The sequence below is a fragment of the Pezoporus flaviventris genome, unplaced genomic scaffold (genome assembly GCF_033815535.1).
Source record: "Pezoporus flaviventris isolate CSIRO_AGI_PZ_B2104156 unplaced genomic scaffold, CSIRO_AGI_Pfla_v1 ptg000005l, whole genome shotgun sequence".
NCBI lineage: Eukaryota > Metazoa > Chordata > Aves > Psittaciformes > Psittacidae > Pezoporus > Pezoporus flaviventris.
The window spans coordinates 18,596,222-18,616,600 of NW_026892553.1; the positions used below are offsets into that span (position 1 = coordinate 18,596,222).

At 46.3% G+C, this 20,379-nt stretch overlaps 1 protein-coding gene across 2 annotated transcripts in view; it reads left to right on the forward strand.

Moving 5' to 3' along the window:
- Positions 1–20,379, forward strand: part of MCF2 (MCF.2 cell line derived transforming sequence) — a 56,174-nt gene that overhangs the window by 22,369 nt on the left and 13,426 nt on the right. For both annotated transcript variants that reach the window (XM_061446186.1, XM_061446187.1), the window contains 17 exons: positions 642–761; positions 1,828–1,944; positions 3,899–4,048; positions 6,713–6,837; positions 7,423–7,537; positions 7,911–8,030; positions 9,385–9,576; positions 11,076–11,267; positions 11,407–11,578; positions 14,497–14,585; positions 15,131–15,219; positions 15,455–15,521; positions 17,346–17,461; positions 17,574–17,643; positions 18,005–18,097; positions 18,744–18,836; positions 19,783–19,908. In XM_061446186.1, the coding sequence (XP_061302170.1) occupies positions 642–761; positions 1,828–1,944; positions 3,899–4,048; positions 6,713–6,837; positions 7,423–7,537; positions 7,911–8,030; positions 9,385–9,576; positions 11,076–11,267; positions 11,407–11,578; positions 14,497–14,585; positions 15,131–15,219; positions 15,455–15,521; positions 17,346–17,461; positions 17,574–17,643; positions 18,005–18,097; positions 18,744–18,836; positions 19,783–19,908 (2,046 nt within the window). The remainder of the gene's footprint in view (positions 1–641; positions 762–1,827; positions 1,945–3,898; positions 4,049–6,712; positions 6,838–7,422; positions 7,538–7,910; positions 8,031–9,384; positions 9,577–11,075; positions 11,268–11,406; positions 11,579–14,496; positions 14,586–15,130; positions 15,220–15,454; positions 15,522–17,345; positions 17,462–17,573; positions 17,644–18,004; positions 18,098–18,743; positions 18,837–19,782; positions 19,909–20,379) is intronic.

Here is a 20,379-nt window from a genome sequence, read left to right on the forward strand (position 1 = left end):
GGCTTTTTTGAAGAACACAAATGCATGTTTACAGGAGCAGTCTTGGTTTAGAAGGCACAGATTAAGTGCCCTGCAGTGCAAAAAACCTAAACACGTTCATTACTGTGACAGTTGGTATAGATGCTACTACCGTGTTTCAAGGAGGAGGATAGTATATGGGGGAATATATGGAGAAATATAACCTGCTCTGGCAGGATCTCAGAGGAAATCATATGTCTTAATTAACTCAATCCTTTGCATCATGCACTTAGCCATAATTTAGTGATATGACACCTACTTGCTTAAAACCTCATTTTCACTCTTGAACACCCTTTCCACAGATCCATTTGGAATGTGCCTGCCAACCATATGCTTGAATACAGGAACTCCGAATTCTTACCATAAATGAAATGTTGCCTGGTAGTTACCAGGGACAAGACTTGCTTGATGCAGTTATGGGATGATTAGTGAGTTTGGCAATACATTTTGCTGCCTCAATCTGTCTGTTACTCCTCTCGATGTTCCAGCCCTCTGTTCCTTGCTAAGTCGTAGTTTCACTCCTCAAGTCCTAATGCTGAACGTTATATAGATTATAGGCGTTTGGAAGCTGCGGTTGGACCTGCCGTGTCCTTAGAGTGAATTTCCTCTCTGTTTCCTTGCAGGCATCTTTCCCAGGGAACCTGCACCTAGTGATGGTTCTGCGTCCCACGGGGTTTTTCCAGCGCACCTTCACTGACATTGGGTTTCGCTTCAGTCAGGAGGATTTTCTGCTCAAGTTACCGGTACGAGCATGCAGAGCTGTTGTGTTTGTGTGTGATCAGTGCACCTCGGGTCAGAGGGTGACAGTGTCCCACACTGCAGGCACCCATATGTGCAGTCGCCAGAACGTCCCTGCCAGAAATGCCTTATTTCCACCAGATCGGTCTCCATCAAACCTCTCCTTTAGCATTTTTCATCTTCCCTTGTGCAGTTTACTCCCCACCAGAGTACCACGGTAGTGGCTGGTGGGCTTCTCAGCCTGTTCTCATCCCCCATATAGGCTGCGTGGAGGATAAAACCATGCTCAGGAGTTTGTTTAATGTCTAAAAAGTCAAAAGACGTGTCCAGTGAGGCTCTTGCAATGAATTCCACCCATTTTCATCTCAGTATAAATTCCATACCATCACCATGTTGGTGTTTGTTTCTAAAACAGCGACTGAAATGGTGTTTTATGCTCTTTGAGTCAGAGTTTCCACGGCTTCTAAAGCCACCTTGATCACAGGACATAATAAGAATAATTAAGAGAAGTACAGTACATTTATGGAGTCTCAGTTGATGCAGTTACAAATGCATAAAGCAAACTAGTGTTTTCCTTTAGGAAATAATATGACTTTCACAAGCTTTGCATTTTTCAGTCTAAAATGAATGATTGCCATTTGCACAGTCCTGAAAATTCATGACTTATCCGAGGGCAGATCAAGACTCCCAAAGCCTCATGAATATATGTTTGTGTGAAGCTGGCTTCATAACTTATTAAAGTGTATATATGTTTTTCTACATTACTGGTCATTCCTTGCAAAACCCTGCATTACTTCTGCTTCCAGCTCTGTTCTGCAGTTAGATACTGCAGCATCGCTCTGTGCTTTGCATTCAAGGAAGAAAGCACTTGGGAGATCAGGGTTGGCCTACCAGAATGGTCAAATGCATCAAATAAAAGCCATATTAAGCCATAAGCATAAGAAGAAAGCCATTCTGTAGAACAGTATTTAGAGCAAACCCAGTTTTTAGACACATAAAAGCTTCTTAGGCTTGATTCATGTATGGCTAGAAGTGATGCTCAACCAAGTAACGGTGTTGGCTTGCTTGTAGGTTGTTATGCTGAGCTCAGTGAGTGACCTGCTGACATATATTGATGAACAGCAACTAACCCCAGAGTTTGGAGGCACCCTGGAGTATTGCCACAGCGAGTGGGTCATCTTCAGGACTGTACGTACCAGGGCTGAGCACAGGGCTCTTGGGCGTTTGGGATGGATGGGGGAAGGTTTTCTGTAAGGCAGTGAATAATGGGTAGCTGGAAGTGACCCCTGATGCCAAATGCATTTCTTGTATCCTATTTGCAAAGGAATCAAGTGGCATTAGGCACTTGATGGGTTTATAAAGGAATTAGATGATGAACTCCCTCCTTTTGAAACTGCTCCTTTTGAAACTGCTTCCAAAAGATTTGTCATTTTAAGTCTTTATTAAAATTCCCTTAATGGTAGATACAAAAATAGGCCTTTTTTATATATATCTGTAATGGTTGTTTCATGTGATTAATATCACAAATGTGTTTGGGAACCAGAGCAATGAGACTGCTTTCTGCATGCTGACCAAATGCAGAGGATTCAGATGGTTTCCTTTATGTTTTTTCTTCTTTGCAAGAATTTTCCTTTAATATTGCCAGGAATGAGGTGTTTAATTCCCTGAGCTGTTCCTTGCCATGTGTTTCTCTGCTTGCTGTAATATTAGTTTTAACTGGGACTTTGTCTCTCAGATTGTATCCCTGCCTGTGGTAGAGGGGTTGGACTAGATAATCTTTAAGGTCCCTTCCAAAACACACTATCCTATCATTCTAAGCTGAATGGCAGACTGCTTTCCCAGTTACCTTCCCAACAAATCACAGCACCAATGAAACATATACCAGCCATCCTAGTGTCCCTTCTCCTGAAGCATCATCCACACGAGCAGATGTGGAGCTCAGCATAAAGGCAAAAGCACAAGACATTGTAGCTGGAGTTAACTCCACTCTTGTGCCTTGAACTTTGTGATGCTTTATGCTGCGTGTCCAGAGCTCCCACGGTCTGCCTGGGATGTGTTCGGAGGTACCAACAGCACTAGTTACCATCCCGCTCTGTCCGGTTCATCTCCATTTAGCTCCCTCCCTTGCTCTCTGATGAAGCTGCGGATGAGGTGCCCATGGTTCCATGCTGCTTTGTAACCTGCCCTTTGGGCTTGTAAAGCTAGAAACATCCATCACCAAGAAGCCAAATACATCTCCAAAGGCCTGCGACCTGGAGGCGGTTCCCAGTGTGGTTTAAATAGAGGAATTAAAGGGATTCAGCGCTGGAGCCCCCAACATAAGGACGTGGAGCTGTTGGAGCAAGTCCAGAGGAGGCCACGGAGATGCTGCGAGGTCTCGAGCAGCTCTGCTCTGGAGCCAGGCTGAGAGAGCTGGGCTGGGTCAGCCTGGAGAAGAGAAGGCTCCTGAAGGGGAGACCTGAGAGCAGCTCCAGTGCCTGAAGGGGCTGCAGGAAAGCTGGAGAGGGGCTTGGGACAAGGGATGTAGGGACAGGCCAAGGGGAATGGCTTGAACCTGCCCGAGGGGAGACTGAGATGAGCTCTTAGGCAGAAGCTGTTCCCTGTGAGGGTGCTGAGGCGCTGGCACAGGGTGCCCGGAGAAGCTGTGGCTGCCCCATCCCTGGCAGTGTTCAAGGGCAGGTTGGACACAGGGGCTTGGAGCAAGCTGCTCTATGGAAGGGGTCCCTGCCCGTGGCAGGGGTTGGAGCTGGATGGGCTTTGAGGTCCCTTCCAACCCAAATGAATCTGGGATTCTATGAAGTGTGTCTATGAATAAAGGAGATGCATCCTGTGGTGGCTTCTGCCATAGGCTTCCATTATGTAGCAGAAAAAATCTGAGAATGCATAAGAATTGGTAGCAAATGCCAAATATCAGGTGTCTCTGCCCAATACAATCCTGTTGTGGGTTCAGTCTGCGCTATGAGCCACATGTTGGTGGCCGCCAGCTGATGCACCACAGCGCACATCTGGACATCCCACTCACCTCTCTCACATCAAGCTGTTTCCCTCCCTGTAGATCCGAGCCATGGCTCTTTGTGCACTGCTAATGAGCTGTAGGAGCATCCCAAATCCCATGCTGATTGCAGTTCTCATCTCCCACCAGGCCATAGAGAGTTTTGCTCTAACCGTGAAGGAAATTGCCCAGATGTTACAGTCCTTTGGCACGGAGCTGGCAGAGACCGAGCTACCGGATGACATGTACTCCATTGAGCGCATCCTGGCCCTGCGCACAGAGAAGTACTACCAGCTCAAGGTATGGATCAGCAGCGTGTTTCCAGCCCCTGTTTGCACCGCAAGGTGGGATCTCCGCCTTCCTGCCATGTGTATGTGTTGACAGACAAGATAAAACACAGCATGACTCCTTCTGTAGGTTACCCACCCGCTGAAGCAAATTACCCTGCCAGCATCCAGCAGCCTGTCTCCGCTGCCGCCTCCTTGCTCTTTGGTGTCTGTGCTGTGCTCCTCCTGCGGGATTTGCATGTCTCGCTGGCAGGAGGGTGGGTGGGAGGCTTCATCACCTCTGTGGTTGTGCTCCCGATGCCATTCCTTTTGCTTCATTCCCATGGCTGGAGAAAGATGCATGCAGAGATCATTGGGGGGTCTGGAGGGGTGGTTTGCCCAAGGACCCTCTGCCTGATGCTGCTTCCCTGGGGGGGATTAAAGGAACGGTGCTGGAGAGCGCCCAAAGTGAAGATTTTGTGTGAGTGCATTGCACAGAGCATTCAGGGTGTGAATGAGCATGAGCCTTCATGTTTTGTCTTAAACAACGTTGGCTTCTTACTATTGTTAATATTGTGATAGGGTTTAGGGGAAGCTTTAGTGCCCCCAGATGCTGCTATGTCAACCTGTTGTCTTTGCTGCTCCTGCATCTCCCTGGGGACAGCAGAAGCCTGTCACCAAACCCTCACTTCAGAAACAGTTCCCTTGTTAATAGCCATGCTGTGTGGCTGAAGGATGAGCTCCTTTGCTGTATGACAGGATTAGTTTCCATCAGTCAAGGAAGTGTATCTATTCTCATTTATAATCACTTGTCATTGACATGACTGCGAGTTCGCAGAAGGCTGCCTGTAAGAAATATACAGAATGACATCCAAAGTGTGTTGTGAGTAGGCATAAATGTGTGTGTGGGGAGTATCTTTATAGATACTGCCAATAGTCCTTTATTCTTTGAGCATGAAGAGAGCTGTAGTGTAAAACAGCTGCTGCATATATTGCAGTAGGACTTGCTGACTGAAGCTTCATGCTTAGGGTTACATCCAAAGTGTAGGGAGGAAACACAAACTACACAATGCAGTCCTGTGTATAAAACAGTAACACACTGTGGGGAAATAAACTATGTCCTGTGTTTCCATTTGCATATAAAGCACAGCAGCACTCGGTACAAAGCATCTGTTGCTTTTAATGCCTCATCTATTAATTCTGAACATCAGACCCACTCATTGGCTTTTGACTGAGATGAAATCCACTGGACTTATTCTTCTGTTCCCTCTAAGCCCAGGAAGGATGAAAGCAGATGAGAAACCATGCACACATTGTGGTGATAGCAAGACACAGGGTCCTTGTGTCTCTCATGACAAGCCCAAGACTTGTACAGCTGATTCCTGAGTCCAGATAATGAGTTGATCAGAGTGATTTCTGTAGCTGTGATACTGAGCAGGTTGCAAACACAATGACAAAAGTGGCAGAAATTAATTAAGAGAGTAACTAAGAAATGAAGCTCTTTGATAGACTGAATGGGAAGAAATCAAGTTAACATCTCTGGTAGTCAGGCCACTTTGGCACACATACGATAAAAGCTTTGAATCAAAAGGGAAGTGTGGGGCTCTGGGGAGGGAGATGTATGAGGGTGAAATAACAGCTACCTGCAGTCTAAAGCATGCTGCAGAATTCCTCATCCCTTCTGGGTCTCCTGCATGTGGTAGTGTGAAAAGAGGATGGGGTTTTGCCTTGTGATCATCTGCTGGGATGTTTTAGTGACAGGGATGCAATTTGGCAGTGGACACTTTGTGTGTGGGAGAGGAAAAGCTCCTGTGGCCATGTCCTTCTGCTCCTGGGCTACTGCCCTAAAGATGCCGTTGTGTTTGGGTTGCTCTGAGCTATATGGGGCACACAGATGCTTAAGCAAGTCTGTGTTCTCTGAATCTTCTCCTTAAAGCGGTTTAGCCATTGTTTCTCTTGCAATAGAAACGTGCCCATCCCCTAAGGTGGGCTATCACTCCTCTGTGAGTTGGCTGTCCAATGGAGCCATCACCAGGTTTCTCCTTCAGGGCTTCTTCAGCCACTCCTATTCCTTCCTCCTGACCTCTATGTGTGGTCTCTTTTTTCCTGAAAATAAGTGACTAAATGCACCTGTTTGTATGGGGCTGAGCCCAGCACAGCACAAAGCACCTCAGCTGATGCTAGTGAGCACACCGAGGCTTTAAATTGTCTCTAAGTGGAGTCTCATTGAGAGTGTTGTTTCTACAGGTACAGGCTCCAATAAGTGATGCCACATGGTCTCAGCCCCAGTTTTATCCCACTATGGGATGCTCCTCTTACAATGTCCTGCAATGACCTTGATGGAGAAGCAGAAATACTTGCTTGAATGTATGAACTTGTAGACAGGTATCTAACACCAACTCACCTGCTCGCCAAGGAGGACCCATGGTGATGCTGTCCTCCTGCCTCTTGAATCCTTTAGTGGCCTGATGTTTTCAAGTGTGCCAGTTTCCACCCAGCTTGGTGACCAGTCTGTGGTTCAGCCTCCTCCAGCTCCAGGGGCTAACCCTACATTAAGGGTGCTAAAAGATCTTCTGGGAGTCCTTTGTTCTGATGGATGCCAGTGCTTCGTTTCATACAGAGAAGCTCAGGTAGGAGAAGCGCAATATGACTTATCCTCACCTCAGCAAATGACTCAGAACTGTTTTGCATTATGCAGGAAGATATTACAGCAGTCACAAAAGAGGGAAACTTGCTTTTGAGCAGTTTTGAAGAGCCGGACTCTGGGGAAAGCAACCAGGACCAACCCCGCGAAAGGCCTGGGGACTGGGAGACTGTGAACCGGTGAGTGCACCAGGGTCCTGTGTGCCTGTTTTGCTCAAGTGATTTAAGCACAGATGTGTTGTTTAAGTCACCTCTCAGACAGGTAAAGATACCAGTGTTTGCTCCAGGCCCATTGAATTGCTGGGTGACTTTTGTCAGGTAACTTGGACGTGCTCTGATTCCCCCCCCAACAATGATTTGATGAGGCTGTGGAGCAGATGCAGGGTTCTCCCATGCCAGGCTCTCGGGTATTCAAAGCCACGTTGGATGGGGCTTGGAGCAGCCTGATCTAGTGGAAGGTGTCCCTGCCTGTGTCAGGGGGTTGGAACTGGATCAGCTTTATGTTTCCCTCCAACTCAAAACAGAGTGGGATTCTGTATTATTCAGATAAATAGAGATAGCAACAACTGATGCACACAGGTGCTGTCCTCTGCAGTGATGATTCCATGGACGTTCTCTCTGAGCTCCTCACAACTCATATATATGCATCTGTAACTTCATCCCAAGAGCTTGGTTCCAGAAGACCTGAATGTGCGTTCTCTAGGGATTGTCCCATCTCTGCTTGTCCTCTATTTGTTCCAGTCCTGTCCTTTTCCTGTGCTGCAGGTTACTTGGCCAGCTGCGTGAGATGGAGACTGCTTTTGATGGCTTCTGGGAAAAACATCAGTTAAAAATGGAGCAATATTTACAACTGTGGAAGTTTGAGCAAAGTTTTCAAGAGGTATGATCAGATCCACGCTGCTGGTGGTGGAAGGAAGAGCTGGAGACGGAAAGGAGGGGAGATGAGAGAAGCTTTTGTGCTTTGTGTTTTAGGAGTGTTTGATTCCTGCTGCACTTCCTTGGCTCTGGCAGGGCTGGCGAGCTTGGGGAGACCACTGTGCTTCCTCATTCAGAGCTAATTTAGGTATCCCTGCCCTGCAGTCACAGAGATTTTGCTGATAGAAGCATCTTTGAGTGCAGTAATTAGATCTTGGACTGTAGTTTTATGCTTGGATTTAGCAGTCTTGGCTAAAGTGTGATTAACTTCAGTCTGAGAATGATTTTCTGCCTGTGCTTTGTATCCTCTTTGCAGCAGTCTTCTTCTTTGTGTCTAGGTCAAGAATGCCATTGAATTTCTCATGGGGCAGCAAGCAGAGCTTCCTGACACTGGTGACAGTGCCCTCCAAGTAAAACAAAGGCTCAAAGACTTGGCTCATTTCGATGGGATGGCTCAGGTGAGAGAATCTTTCATAAGGAAGAGGCACTGATGAAACACAAGAGGCATGTTCTGTGTTTGTGGTAGGAGGTGTTTTCTGACATTACCTGCTTCTAGTGTGATCTGTTGGGAAGTGGCTGCACGAAAAGGATTGATTTTGTCTCTTTGCTGTGTGCAGAAATGCTGTGATCGCTCTGCAAGCCAGAAACAGGCCATTTAATTATCATAGTTAAAATAAATCGCTGAGCCACCAGGAAGATCTAGAGCAGATAAATGTCTGAACATAGGGGAGGCGTGGGATTTAATGAGCTGGAAGAAGAATTATTTATATGCGAAGTGCTTTAGCAGTGCTAATAGGCAGAGACTGGTTACCAGGCACATGGAGAAGCAAAAAAAGTTGCTATCTTGATGTGTCTGTGATTTGAACACAACATATGGATGAAGAAAGACTAAGAGATGCAGGGGAAAGAAGAGTGAAGAGAGATGATTCACAGGGGCCCAGTGGAGGATGTGACTTCGCTAAAGGGATGTGCTTGGCAAGCGGGTCAGGGTGAGTGGATTGATCCTGAAGGATCTGGAGATAAGGCTTTCTGGCCATCTGGATGAAATGTGTGTGGGCAGAGGAGGAACAAAAGGCCAGGCAGGCAGGGTGCAACAGGACAGCAGTCCCAGCAGAAGGCCAGCCCTGGAGAAGACACAACCATTGCACTGACCAGCACCAGGCTTTGCTGCAAAGGCCTTAGTTTGTTTTCACCATAAACCTTAACTGCCCAAGTTGCCTTTATGTTTATGAGCACAGTGTGTTTAAACTGGACTTGAGCACAGGCTTTTATGGAGTGCAGTTCCTGGGATGGCAGCAATACGTTTCCAGCATTGCTAGTTTGGTGAAGTGCTCTTTTCTTCTTCATCCTCTTTTTTTGGATAGCAAAAGGTTTTTTTTTCCCAGCTAATGGGTGGCATTATATCCTGTGTAAGCCACCTATTCTGCCTGCTAATGGCAGTCATCTCTATGGGTACCTGAAACCTGGGAAAGGGGAATGGCTTTAACCTGCCCGAGGGGAGACTGAGATGAGCTCTTAGGCAGAAGCTCTTCCCTGTGAGGGTGCTGAGGCACTGGCACAGGGTGCCCAGAGAAGCTGTGGCTGCCCCATCCCTGGCAGTGTTCAAGGGCAGGTTGGACACAGGGGCTTGGAGCAAGCTGCTCTAGTGGAAGGTGTCCCTGCCCATGGCAGGGGATTGGGACTGGAGGAGCTTTGATGTCCCTTCCAACCCAAACCGATCTGTGATTCTGTGATGCTCTGATTCTGTGTTGTTATATGTAGATATTTTGATATTCAGTAAGTGTGCAATCCATTCTCTTTCTTTCGCTGAAGGATCTGATAGGGAAGGCTCAGGTGGTGATACTACATGGACACCAGCTAGCAGCAAACCATCACTATGCCCTCAACTTAATCTGCCAGCAATGCAACGAGCTGCGGCATCATTCCGATGTCTTGTCTGATGAGATCAAAAGGAAGCAGATGCGACTGCAGAAGACCCTGGATCTCCATACCCGCCTTCAGCAGGTAGAGTTCAGAGACACTGGGCCTAAGAAACAGATATTAGCTTCTCCATGGGGTTAGCATCTCCACTTCTTAGCTGGGAGCATCTGAAAGTTGCAGCTTTGATTCAGCAGTTCATAGTAGGAAAGTGAACCGTAGGGATTGGAGGAGAGCCTCACCCCTCATTTAGCTGGTTAAATTAGCAAACAGCTACCTGCTGTTGCTGTGAGCAGTCAGCAGAAAGAGGTGCGCATCTCTTCAGAACACCAAAGTTCAGCTGCTGCTGTTGGTCATGGTTTCATCCTGCATCCATCTGTTAATTGACTTTTGAGGTTTTTACACTGAATGCAATAGAAGGGATGCTTTTGGATAAATGCCAGCCCATTTTTCTTAGAGATTTATTAAGAATGAGCATAGCTGACTGTAAAATGAGGTGGCAGATTGGTAGATAGGCACAGCTGCTGTGGGCTAGCATGGAAGTGGAGTCGTGGGGCTTCAAAACTCCTTGATCTCTTAATCGGCATCAAATACTCATTTAGGGAAATTCACTCTAATTAGGCCAGAAGGCACAGGGCTGTAATATGCTTGAGGCTGTTAAGAGAAGCAGTGAGGTTTGGCCCTGTTCCATTTCACTGGTTTGGGGGACTTGAGACTTGTTTTACCTCTGTGTTCACCTCAGTATTGCGCTAATGTGTGGGGACAAGGCCATTCATTCCTCAGCAGCCTCTTGGCTGCAAGGCAGTGTCCTCTCCTGGGCTCCTGGCAGCCCTGGTTGGTGCTAGTGGGTAGCCCAGGGGCTCTGCTGGAGCATGCCATGGTCCTGCTCTCCATGGTCTCCCTTCCCGTTCACAGGTCCTCTTGGCTGCCCCATCCCTGGCAGTGTTCAAGGCCAGGCTGGACACAGGGGCTTGGAGCAAGCTGCTCTAGTGGAAGGTGTCCCTGCTGGATGAGCTTTAAGGTCCCTTCCAACCCAAACCATTCTATGATCTTCTCATGCCTGTGTACATTACAGCGTGTGAGTGCCAGCTGAACCTAGTGCCAATGTGCGTTAAATGTTGGAAGTTTAAAGTACGATTTGAAATCCTTTTTTTTCTTTATTTAAGACATGAATGCAAATTTCTTTGCTAATTTCTCACAGTTCAGGCCTGCACTGAGCCAGGCATTTACCACAAAACCCCTGCCTGTCTCCTTGTAAACTCTGTAGTGTTCCTTCAGCTTTCTGAGTTGGATGAATAAAGATCTGCTTATCATTTGGTTCAACTGTGCACCAAGCAGTGCTGCTGTATCAGTTATAGCTCTGGTTTTATCCAGTGGGGGTACAGCTTAGCTATGTTGAGGACCCTGCAGACAAAATGTGGCCTTTCTGTTAATCAAAACCCAATAGCTGCTGAGGTCTTTAGGAGTACTACTTAGCTCTGTGTTGAACATACAGATCTGGTAAATGATATTCTTCATGGGATCGCTGGTTAGCAGGGGTACTGCTGACTGTCCTGCTCCCTGTGCTTGCCCTGTGCTGTCCCCAGGCTCTGCAGTGCTGTGATGAAGGTGCCTACCTGCTTGCCAACCAGCAGATGGATAAGTGCCAGTCTAAAGAAGGCGCTCAGAAAGCTCTCCAGGACATAGAAAGGTTCCTTGAAAGCTCTTCAGCCTACTTAAACTATGATCCCCAAGCCCTACACTGCGATTTTGAGTCAGTCTTAACATCAGAACTAAAGGTAAGCGACCCCTCCAGTTCCTTGTGACACAGTATAAAGCAAGTGAGTGGGATTGTCAGCTTTATAGTCCTCTGTTTGGGGTCAGAGTGCAAAACAGTGGTAGTTATTTGATCACAGGAGTCTCTCTCACTCTCTGCAGTGCCAGATACAGTCAGTGCAGGTCAAGCTTGAAAACGTCCGAAGCATGTTTGAGAACCGCCAGTCTTGCTTCAAGAAGCTGCTGGATAAACACGTGCGGCCCATCCAATTGGTAGCCCCAAGGCCAGAAAATCCACCCAGATCAAAATCACCTCTGTTCTCCCCTAAACACGGTAAAATATTTTACATTCATGGTGTTTTCAGATGATATTTTTGCCTTTGGAAGAGTAAAGCTGAGGATGGTTTTGAGAAACCAGCTCAGCCGTGCTGGCTGATCCAGAGTTGTTGGGTGATGCTGAATGTATATGAGATGATTTATTGTCTTCCCAGTTTTGTGTCCTGCCTCATGTGGAATGCATTTTGGGTTCCCATACGTGTGTGAATAATAGGGCTGGTTGCTTGGTGTTTATTTTCACTTCCTACTCAGTGAAACAAGAGAGTTGTAAACAGCGTGTGCTTCCAGTTCTGCTTTACTAGCATCCTACTGAGCTGAACACTGGTGAATTAGTACTACAGGGAGAAAGGCAAGGTTTATAAATGTATTAGCACACCTATTCTCTGTGACTGTCTTGAGCTGGAGCTGACATGAAGTTAGGCTGATGTTTGTAAAGGAGCTTGGAGAGATGAGGAGCTCTAATCTCATGAACAGAACTGAGCCGGATGCTTAATTCCCTTTCATTCCTCAAGGATGTCTTCCTTAAATCCCAATTGTGGAATAATTAATACCCATAAAAGTACAGATTCTGGTTGAGCTGAGGGCACTGAATGTTCTGCCCTGCTTTTGGTAATGGGATGTGCCACAGTGTTAGCTTTAAATGATAACATTAAAGCTGCAATCCTTGGCAGTATTGCAGTATTCTGAAGTAACATCCATGTATTTTAAACCAGGGATATGCTATGTTTTATGGGAATATTAAATTGGGTGATCTGAGTGCAGAAAGCGATGAAACATTTGTGTTTTAACACAGAATTTTTATGATGAATTAGTGAATATTGGTATGGGGGACTGTAGCAGGTATCAAACAACAGTAAATGTGGCTCCAGTCCATAATGTGAATAGCCAAGCTAGTGGAGGGATGGGGATGAAAGTAAAGGCAGTGAGGGGCATAAACTAGTTGAGATGCAGGCCAGTGCAGCAAGTAAATCCCAGATTTCCTCTTCCCAGGCTGAAGACCATGCTGCCTTCTGATCCCTTTTCCTCAATGAGAGAAAGTGCTCTGAGTCTTTAAACAGGAGTCGCCCATTACCTAACAGCTTACCCAGCTTTCTAGAAACAGGAAAGCATTAGGGAGGAAATACTGACTTAAAGAGCAGGGGTAAATGGGTGGCCACCTCCGTGGGATGTTGTGAGACCATCATCAATTGGCTAGACTCATTTCATGCCTTTATGGGATGAACGTTCTTCTTGCAAATGCACTCAGTTGCCTGCAAAGCACCGGTATCCTCCATTAATCCTCTTCCTGAAAGAGATGATCAAGTGTGTTGAAATGAGCATAGCCAGCAAGCAGGGAAAGACAAAAGGCTCCTCTTTGGAGAGATCATGCAGAGAGAGCATTTAATAGGACCCCTGTTTGATACAAAACATCAAACTGCTGCGGGCCTGCTGGCGTGATGTGCAGTGTCAAAGACACATGCTGGGCTCTGATGGGAGTGCTTTGAGATGGATGGGTTTTATGGCATGGATTGAAACCAAACCACCTCTGAGCATGGTACTTTTGTCCTCTTTTTCTTTCTTTCCTTTGTTTCTCCCCCCACACCCCTTCTTTTTCTGTCTGAGGACAGATGCTTCCTCTTTCATCTCTACCTTGGATTTGAAGCCTGTCTGATAGATGTGGGTTTAGTTTTGAAACTGCTTTTTTTGTGGGGGAATGAAAGAGTAAAGCTGCCCTATCCTGAGCCATAAAACATAGTGAGATGTGCAGAAGTGGTACAGGAAGCTGCAGCAGAGCCCTAGTGATGGAGTAAATTCGCTCCTGCAGCAGAACACCGAGCTACAGCTGATGACCATCTCCTGTCTCACTTCCTATCGGTTGTTCCCTTCCTCCCAATGGGACCACTGGCAAGTCCTTGCTGCTTTTGGGTCTTCCTGTCTGTGATGGGTCACACCACAATGCATGCTTCCAGTCTGCTCTCCAGCACCCACATCTCTCTCCTTCCTCATGTGGTGTGTTTACACGTGGAAGTCTAAGGCCTTGCGGTGTGATAATGCATCATAGCTTTATCTTACAGCAGCCCTATGTGAAGATGGGGGCCCTGTTTTCCATGAGGGCTTGCATTCCTCTGCATCCATTTTTCTCCCTACATACTCTGTTTAACAAAAGATGGCTCTTCACTGTCAGCCCTCTCCAAACCTTCAGTGTAGACACAGCTGCTGTTGCATTTGTGTGTGCTGTGATGCCTTTTTCATCCTAATGGAAAGATAGTTCATTTGTCCAGTTAATTCTTTGTTTTTCCTTTTCTAGCCTCTTTTTTTCTCTCTGTAAAGAAGGTGAATGTTGCACATCAGAATATGTTCAGTTTTGGTCCATCTCAGAATTTGGTGCAGCCGCTGGCATGTGGAGCTGTCACTGAGGCTGGAGAAATCCATTATTGCTGGCTTTTGTTGGGGAAAAAGACCCTTTGGGTGAAGAGTTGCGACATTTACTACTCAGGATTAAGAAGTATTTGAAAGATGCTGTATAAGTATTACAAATCATAGTTAGTTATTAACAATAGCAATAAACTCTTCTAAGGTGGAGAAACAGTTTATACAGCTGAGCATCTTGCCCTGCAGTCATAAAAAGACTTTAAACCAGTATCCCAGTAGGTGCTTCATCCCTGGCAGTGTTCAAACCAGGTTGGGCAGAGCCTTGGGCAACATGGTCTAGTGTGAAGTGTCCCTGCCCATGTCAGGGGGTTGGAACTGGATGTTCTTAAGGTCCTTTCCAACCCAAACCACTCTGATTCTCTTATTCTATGATTCTCTTCCTAGCTAACTAACTATTCCTTCTTAAAACACATCCCACTTTTCTTTGTGACTTACTAGTTCCCGTGTGAGCCATCTCCTTTGCTACAGATGCACATGACACCTTTATGTTTTCTTCTGCCCAAGGTGTGGATTTTAATTCCAGTTTGAAGTTTTCATTTGATCTGTCTCTCCCTGGGAAGAAAACATCAAGAAAAACCCCAAGTTCTCGCAAGGTAAAAACTGTTCATGTGTTTTATGCACTGAAGAACTGAAACCCTTCTAAAAATTGGTTGTATTTAGGCTTTGGATTTGAGGATGCTCTTTTTTGTTTCCTTTAGAAACCCAAACAAACCCTAAACCCTTTCATATCCATATGGTTTAGTTGGATTACTCCAGTACCTGACATCTATCTGGGATTGTTTTTCCAAGTCACACGGACTGATTTCCTGTGTGTTATTCCCTGGATTTGCTCTTTGTATAGCAGAGGTGTCTGTCACTGGACAGGAAAACTGCCCATCTGCTGATGTTTCTCCTATGAGCTACTGAATTACGTTACCAGTGTTCCCAGCTTTTATGTAGCGAAGCATTTTCTGGGAATATTTGGCTGTCCATTATGTTCTATGCCCTACAAAAGCTGTATGTCGCAAAGGTTTTCTTAAAAGGAAGCATATTCCATCCTTTCCTTAAGAGTTCCTATGCCAACATCAGGGGCTGGGCCCATCCTGGCTCTGCATGACCTCCCTGCAGCTCTTCCCAGTGCATCCCATTTCTCTTCCAGATTGAAGTCATGCACGACTACCAGGAAAAACGGAATTCCTTGCAGTATTTTATTTCAGACAGTGATGACAACTTAGATATACTAAAAGGGTAAGTTTTAACCCCGTTTGCATCACTCAACGTGATGCTTACTTCTGGCCAGTCCTTGCCCCGTCCGTGGGTTCCTCCAACCGGATGTAGGGCTCACCTCTTGTGCTTTTACCTGTTTTATCATCCCTGTGTTGGTTGTTCGGGAGGTCACGCTATGGTTTGGGCCGGTTGAGCTGCGCCGTGGGGTTTTTACGCACATAAAGATGATAGAATTCTCTTTCTTTCTGTATTTTAGCCATGTCATAAATGAGCTTATAGAAACGGAGAGGGTGTACGTGGAGGAGCTCTTCACGGTTTTGACGGTGAGTCACTTCTTCAGGTTGCTCATTACAGTTCCCTGGTGGCTTGCACAGAACAGAACCTGCCACCCTCTCAACCCAAGCAGAGATGTGGTGGGGCAGGTTTCCACCAGACTGTCAGATCCCAAGCTAGTTATAAATGTTCATGGTTTTCCTCCTTAGGCTTTCTTTGTTGGAGGCATCTGCAGGAACAGTTGGTGTCAGGATGAGCTTTTCATCCAGAATGAGGGAGAAACCTTCTGTTTGTACACAGAGGCACTGGTAATTTATCAGTGCCTGGGGAAATGTACAAAAAGCTGTGATTTTTGTAACTATTCCTTCATTTCCTTTACCTTTTGGAGGCAAGGAAGCTTGTGTTTTCTTCTTGGGAGAATCCTCTCCTGAGTTTGTGAACATAGAATGCACGTTTCTTTAGAAACCAGCTTATAATTTCTCATCCTGCCATTTTAGACACTTCTAATGTATTCCAGTAGAGCTCTTGCTGATGGCCAAACCAAGCTGGCTGTTAAATAGCTCTCTCCCTTCATGTTTAACCCAGGAGCAAGCAGGGTATAAATCTGTCGGGCTCCAGGTAGTTACATGTCATTGCTCTGCACTGATGTTTGTTGTGTTGAACCATGCTCTGTGTGATAAAGCAGTTGGCAAGCGCACAGATTTATTGCTGTGCATATTGAGTCTAGATAGAGAAATATGGACAGATAGACTAAAGCTTTCTGAAAATAGTGTTTCCTTTAAAGGGGGCAGCCTGCTTGCAGTGGGTAAATATAAATGACTAATTTTCCAGTTATCTTCTCCTGCATCCTTAATCAACTACAAAATGCCTGCTTGGTGTAAGGAATACTGATTCCAACCACAGTGAGTGTGAGAGATTAATTTGGAAGGCCAGAGAAGATGTGCTGTACATACTGAATAAATTCTTATGAACATTCTTGCTGCTCATGTTAAAAGGGCTTCAGTTCTTAGTGTGGCTTTAGTTCCCTGTGCAATGCTTAGTGACTAGTGTGGCCAGCTTGAGCTGTGGCTAATGGCCACTTCATGTCTTCTTTGTGGTGATGGTCCTGAGCTCTGGCCATGCCTTCTCCCTACCCTACAGTTAGGGTGTTTACCCATTTTGGTGATGTTTTTGCATTGGTGTGATGATGTGATGTTACCAAGGGGAACTTGGCATTATTTCCTACTTCCACCCAACAGTTCAGAGTGCTGTGGTGTGGTTTCCAGCTCCTCCCTGGTTTGGGAGGCTGTGGTATCAAGAGGGTTAGGGAGCCACAGAGGACAGAGATCGCGAGACATCGAGGAGTGCAAGACCCTAGTGTTCAGCAGGTCTTACACAAGAGCAGGAAGCCTGTTGATTTTGATACTTGATCTCAAGCTGTCTCTGCCTTGTGACAAGCCACCTCCTGCACTGGTTCTCGTGAGGTTGTGTGTAACTGTATACCCCAAACATGTTATCACTCCCCTGTTCCGTGGTCATAGCAGCAGATGTGTTCAACCCAGACAAGTGTTCCTCTGGGAGCTCTCCCACAGCCAGGCCATAGCAAGGAGAGAGCGGATGAGATTTGCCTTTGGTAGATAAAGAGCATCTCTGCAGTGCTGGCCAGCCCCATGGGAGTCATCCTAAGCCTTTCCCTGCTGAACCACAACTGTTGTTCCCAGGGACTGAAAGACAGGGGTTTGGATGCAAAAATAGGGAAATAAAAGGGTTGTTATATGTTGAAACAAAGCAGATTGTACTGAAAGTCTGTTCATGTCCCCTTTTCGTCTGCCTTCGAGGAGATGACAGGCCAAAGCCTTACCAACTGAGTGATGAGCCCCTTTTGCATCCTGCAGGGCTACAGAGCTGAGATGGATAACCCTGCCATGCTCATCCTCATGCCTCCTGTGCTGAGGAACAGGAAAGATGTCCTCTTTGGAAACATGCCTGAGATATACGACTTCCACAACAAGTATGATGCTGGCTTTATTCCCATCTGTATCAGACTGATTTCCTAGACAATTCGGTACCCAAAGCGTACCTTGCTCACCGCTGCATTTTGCCTCTTCTCCCATCTCTTGCAGAATTTTCCTGCACAGCTTGGAAAGCTGCCTGGGAGCACCCGAGAGAGTGGGATTTTGTTTCCTAGACAGGGTGGGTGACTCATTTTCACATATAAAGCAGGCTGGAAGGCCAATGTTTCTCCTGGTTTGTCGTACTCTGAGACATCTCAGTTATGCCAGTTGAGCGGGATGCCTCTGATGCACAACACCACCAGCAAGACTGGGAGTGTGGGTGCATGGCCAGCAGCAGATGGGGCGAGCAGCAGTCGTGACTACACTGTGGTCTGCTGTGATTCCCAGCAGTGAGGTGTTTTAACCCAAGCTCTGTGACTTTTAGATGTTGAAGCTGGCAACAGAGAGAAAAGCAAATGTACAGCTTGGGTGTTCGTGTGGTTTGGCTGCCCAGCAGGCTTTGTGCATGTGAGTGACTTGCCTTTTGGCTTCCCTTGCAGAGAGAGGATTTCCAGATGTATGAGAAGTACTGCCAGAACAAGCCCCGGTCGGAGTCCCTGTGGAGGCAGTGCTCTGAAAGCACCTTCTTCCAGGTGAGCTATTTGTTCCCATTGAGCCAGGCATTATCCTGGGGCGCTCACTTGTCCCAGGCACCCTCCTCAGCATCCCACGTGTTCTGTTTACTGCTGCATGGATACCTCACAAAGACAGCAGTTGGAGTTCATTGTATACAAGGATTTTAAGGGAAGTCCATTCTTTATATGATTTTAAATGTTTTATAAAATTCCTTTACTTCCAGGCAGCATATGACTTTTTTACATGAAATCTTTGGAGTCATTAAGCCATGCTGTTGGAATCATAGGATCATAGAATGGTTTGGGCTGGAAAGGATTTTAAGATCATCCAGTTCCAACCCCCTGCCATGGGCAGACACATCTCATGCTAGACCAGGTTGCCCAAGGCTTTGTCCAACCTGGCCTCGAACACTGCCAGGGATGGGGCAGCCACAACTTCCCTGGGCACCCTGTGCCAGCGCCTCAGCACCCTCACAGGGAAGAGCTTCATCCTTATCTCCAACCTGAACTTCCCCTGTTTCAGTTTGAACCCATCACCCCTTGTCCTATCACTACAGTCCCTGATGAAGAGCCCCTCTTCAGTCTCCTCATAGGCTCCCTAGGAATAACTGGTAGGAATAACTACTGAATTGGTTCAGAACTTACTCAGAATTCTTTGTTCCAGGAATGCCAAAGAAAACTAGAGCACAAACTTGGGCTGGATTCCTATTTGCTCAAACCAGTGCAGCGCCTGACAAAATACCAATTACTTCTGAAGGTATTTCCTCTTCTGTTGTTAAAGGGCATCAGGAGATGATAGATTTGTTTGCCGCTTCATTTTCCAGTTGAAGGTTACCTGTAAATCAGCACCAAGCTCTAGATTACATGTTGCTTATCTTAGGATTGATTTTCAGTGAAGATGAAAACTCACAGAGCTGAAAAAGGAACAAGTGCTTTGAACAAGCCATTCTTTAAGGGGAGGAAGACTGAATCTGTTCAGAGACGCAAAATGATAAAAGCACTTCTAAGCAAATGGAATCAGAGATGATCATAAGAGTGTGATGACTGAAATACATGAGACTGATGCATCTCTTCTCCTCGAGTTGTTACAGTGCCTGTAGTGTTTAACACATTTATTCTCATGTCCCCTGTCTGAGGCAAGGCAGTGCTGTTATTCCCACTTGGTGAAGTGGCAATAACACTGGGGTAGTGCTTTCTGAACCCCACCTCTTGAATGAGAGATGAGCACACAGGAAGCTGTAAGTGGACACAGGAGATCAGAAATGAAAGTAGTTTTATATCAGTGGTGTAATTCCCTAATCTGCCTTCCATTTATTCACTTTAAGGCTCTGGGTTTTATAAATTCTCTTCCTTCTGTTTGCTGCAACCTCGTTTGAAGGCATATTGGCAGCTAATGGAAAACCTGAGCCTCAATTCCCCTTTCTTACCAAGCAGGGAAACACAACACAAAGAGCTCAGATGAGCGTGATGCTGCTTTATAACCTGACACCATCCTTAAGAAAACCCAGCAAAAAAGGGCCGTGCTTCAGTGCTGTGTCCCACACCTCATACTCATTGTAGTTTAGTGTGAGTCTTGTTTCTAATGACATGACAAAAGAAACTCAGTCAGTGTAGGTTGCTCTTGGGCACTGGAAACCTTGGGCGAGATGGCAAAGTCTGCTTTGTTCAAGTGCAAACCTGTGCTCTTCCGTTCCTATTTTCAGGAGCTGCTAAAGTACAGCACGAGCTGTGATGGAGTTCAGGAACTTCAGGAAGCTCTGGTTGCAATGTTGGATTTACTAAAGTCGGTCAATGACTCCATGCATCAGATTTCAATAACAGGATATGATGTGAGTAGACCCGGGTGATGAGAGATGGGATGATGCGTTGGGAATAGATAGAGTCCCAGAATGTATGAGCTAAAAGCTGTATTAGAAGACCTACAAAGTGAATGGGGTGATAGAGCTCTTACAGGTGACAGTTTTCCATGTGATTTGGGAAAACGGGCACATCCAAAGGACCTATCCAAGCCGCACAGTGCCCACATTTGCCACCTGGTGGCTCTTGAGAGTATTTTCCAGCATGCATCTTGGTTCTGACCTGGGATGTCTTCATTCAGCATTTAACAAAATGCTCCTTGAGGTTGATTTTGACCCCTGCCTATTGAAGTGGTTGTCTTCCCTAGGGCTTCAGGGAAGGGTGAGTGCTTGGCTTTCTAAGCTGCTGGTCTCAGTCCTGGCCTCTGTGAGAAGTCCGTCTTCTGAGACCTCAGTTCAGGCTCCAATCTCATCTGCCCTTTCCCACTGATGTAGCCCTTGGTC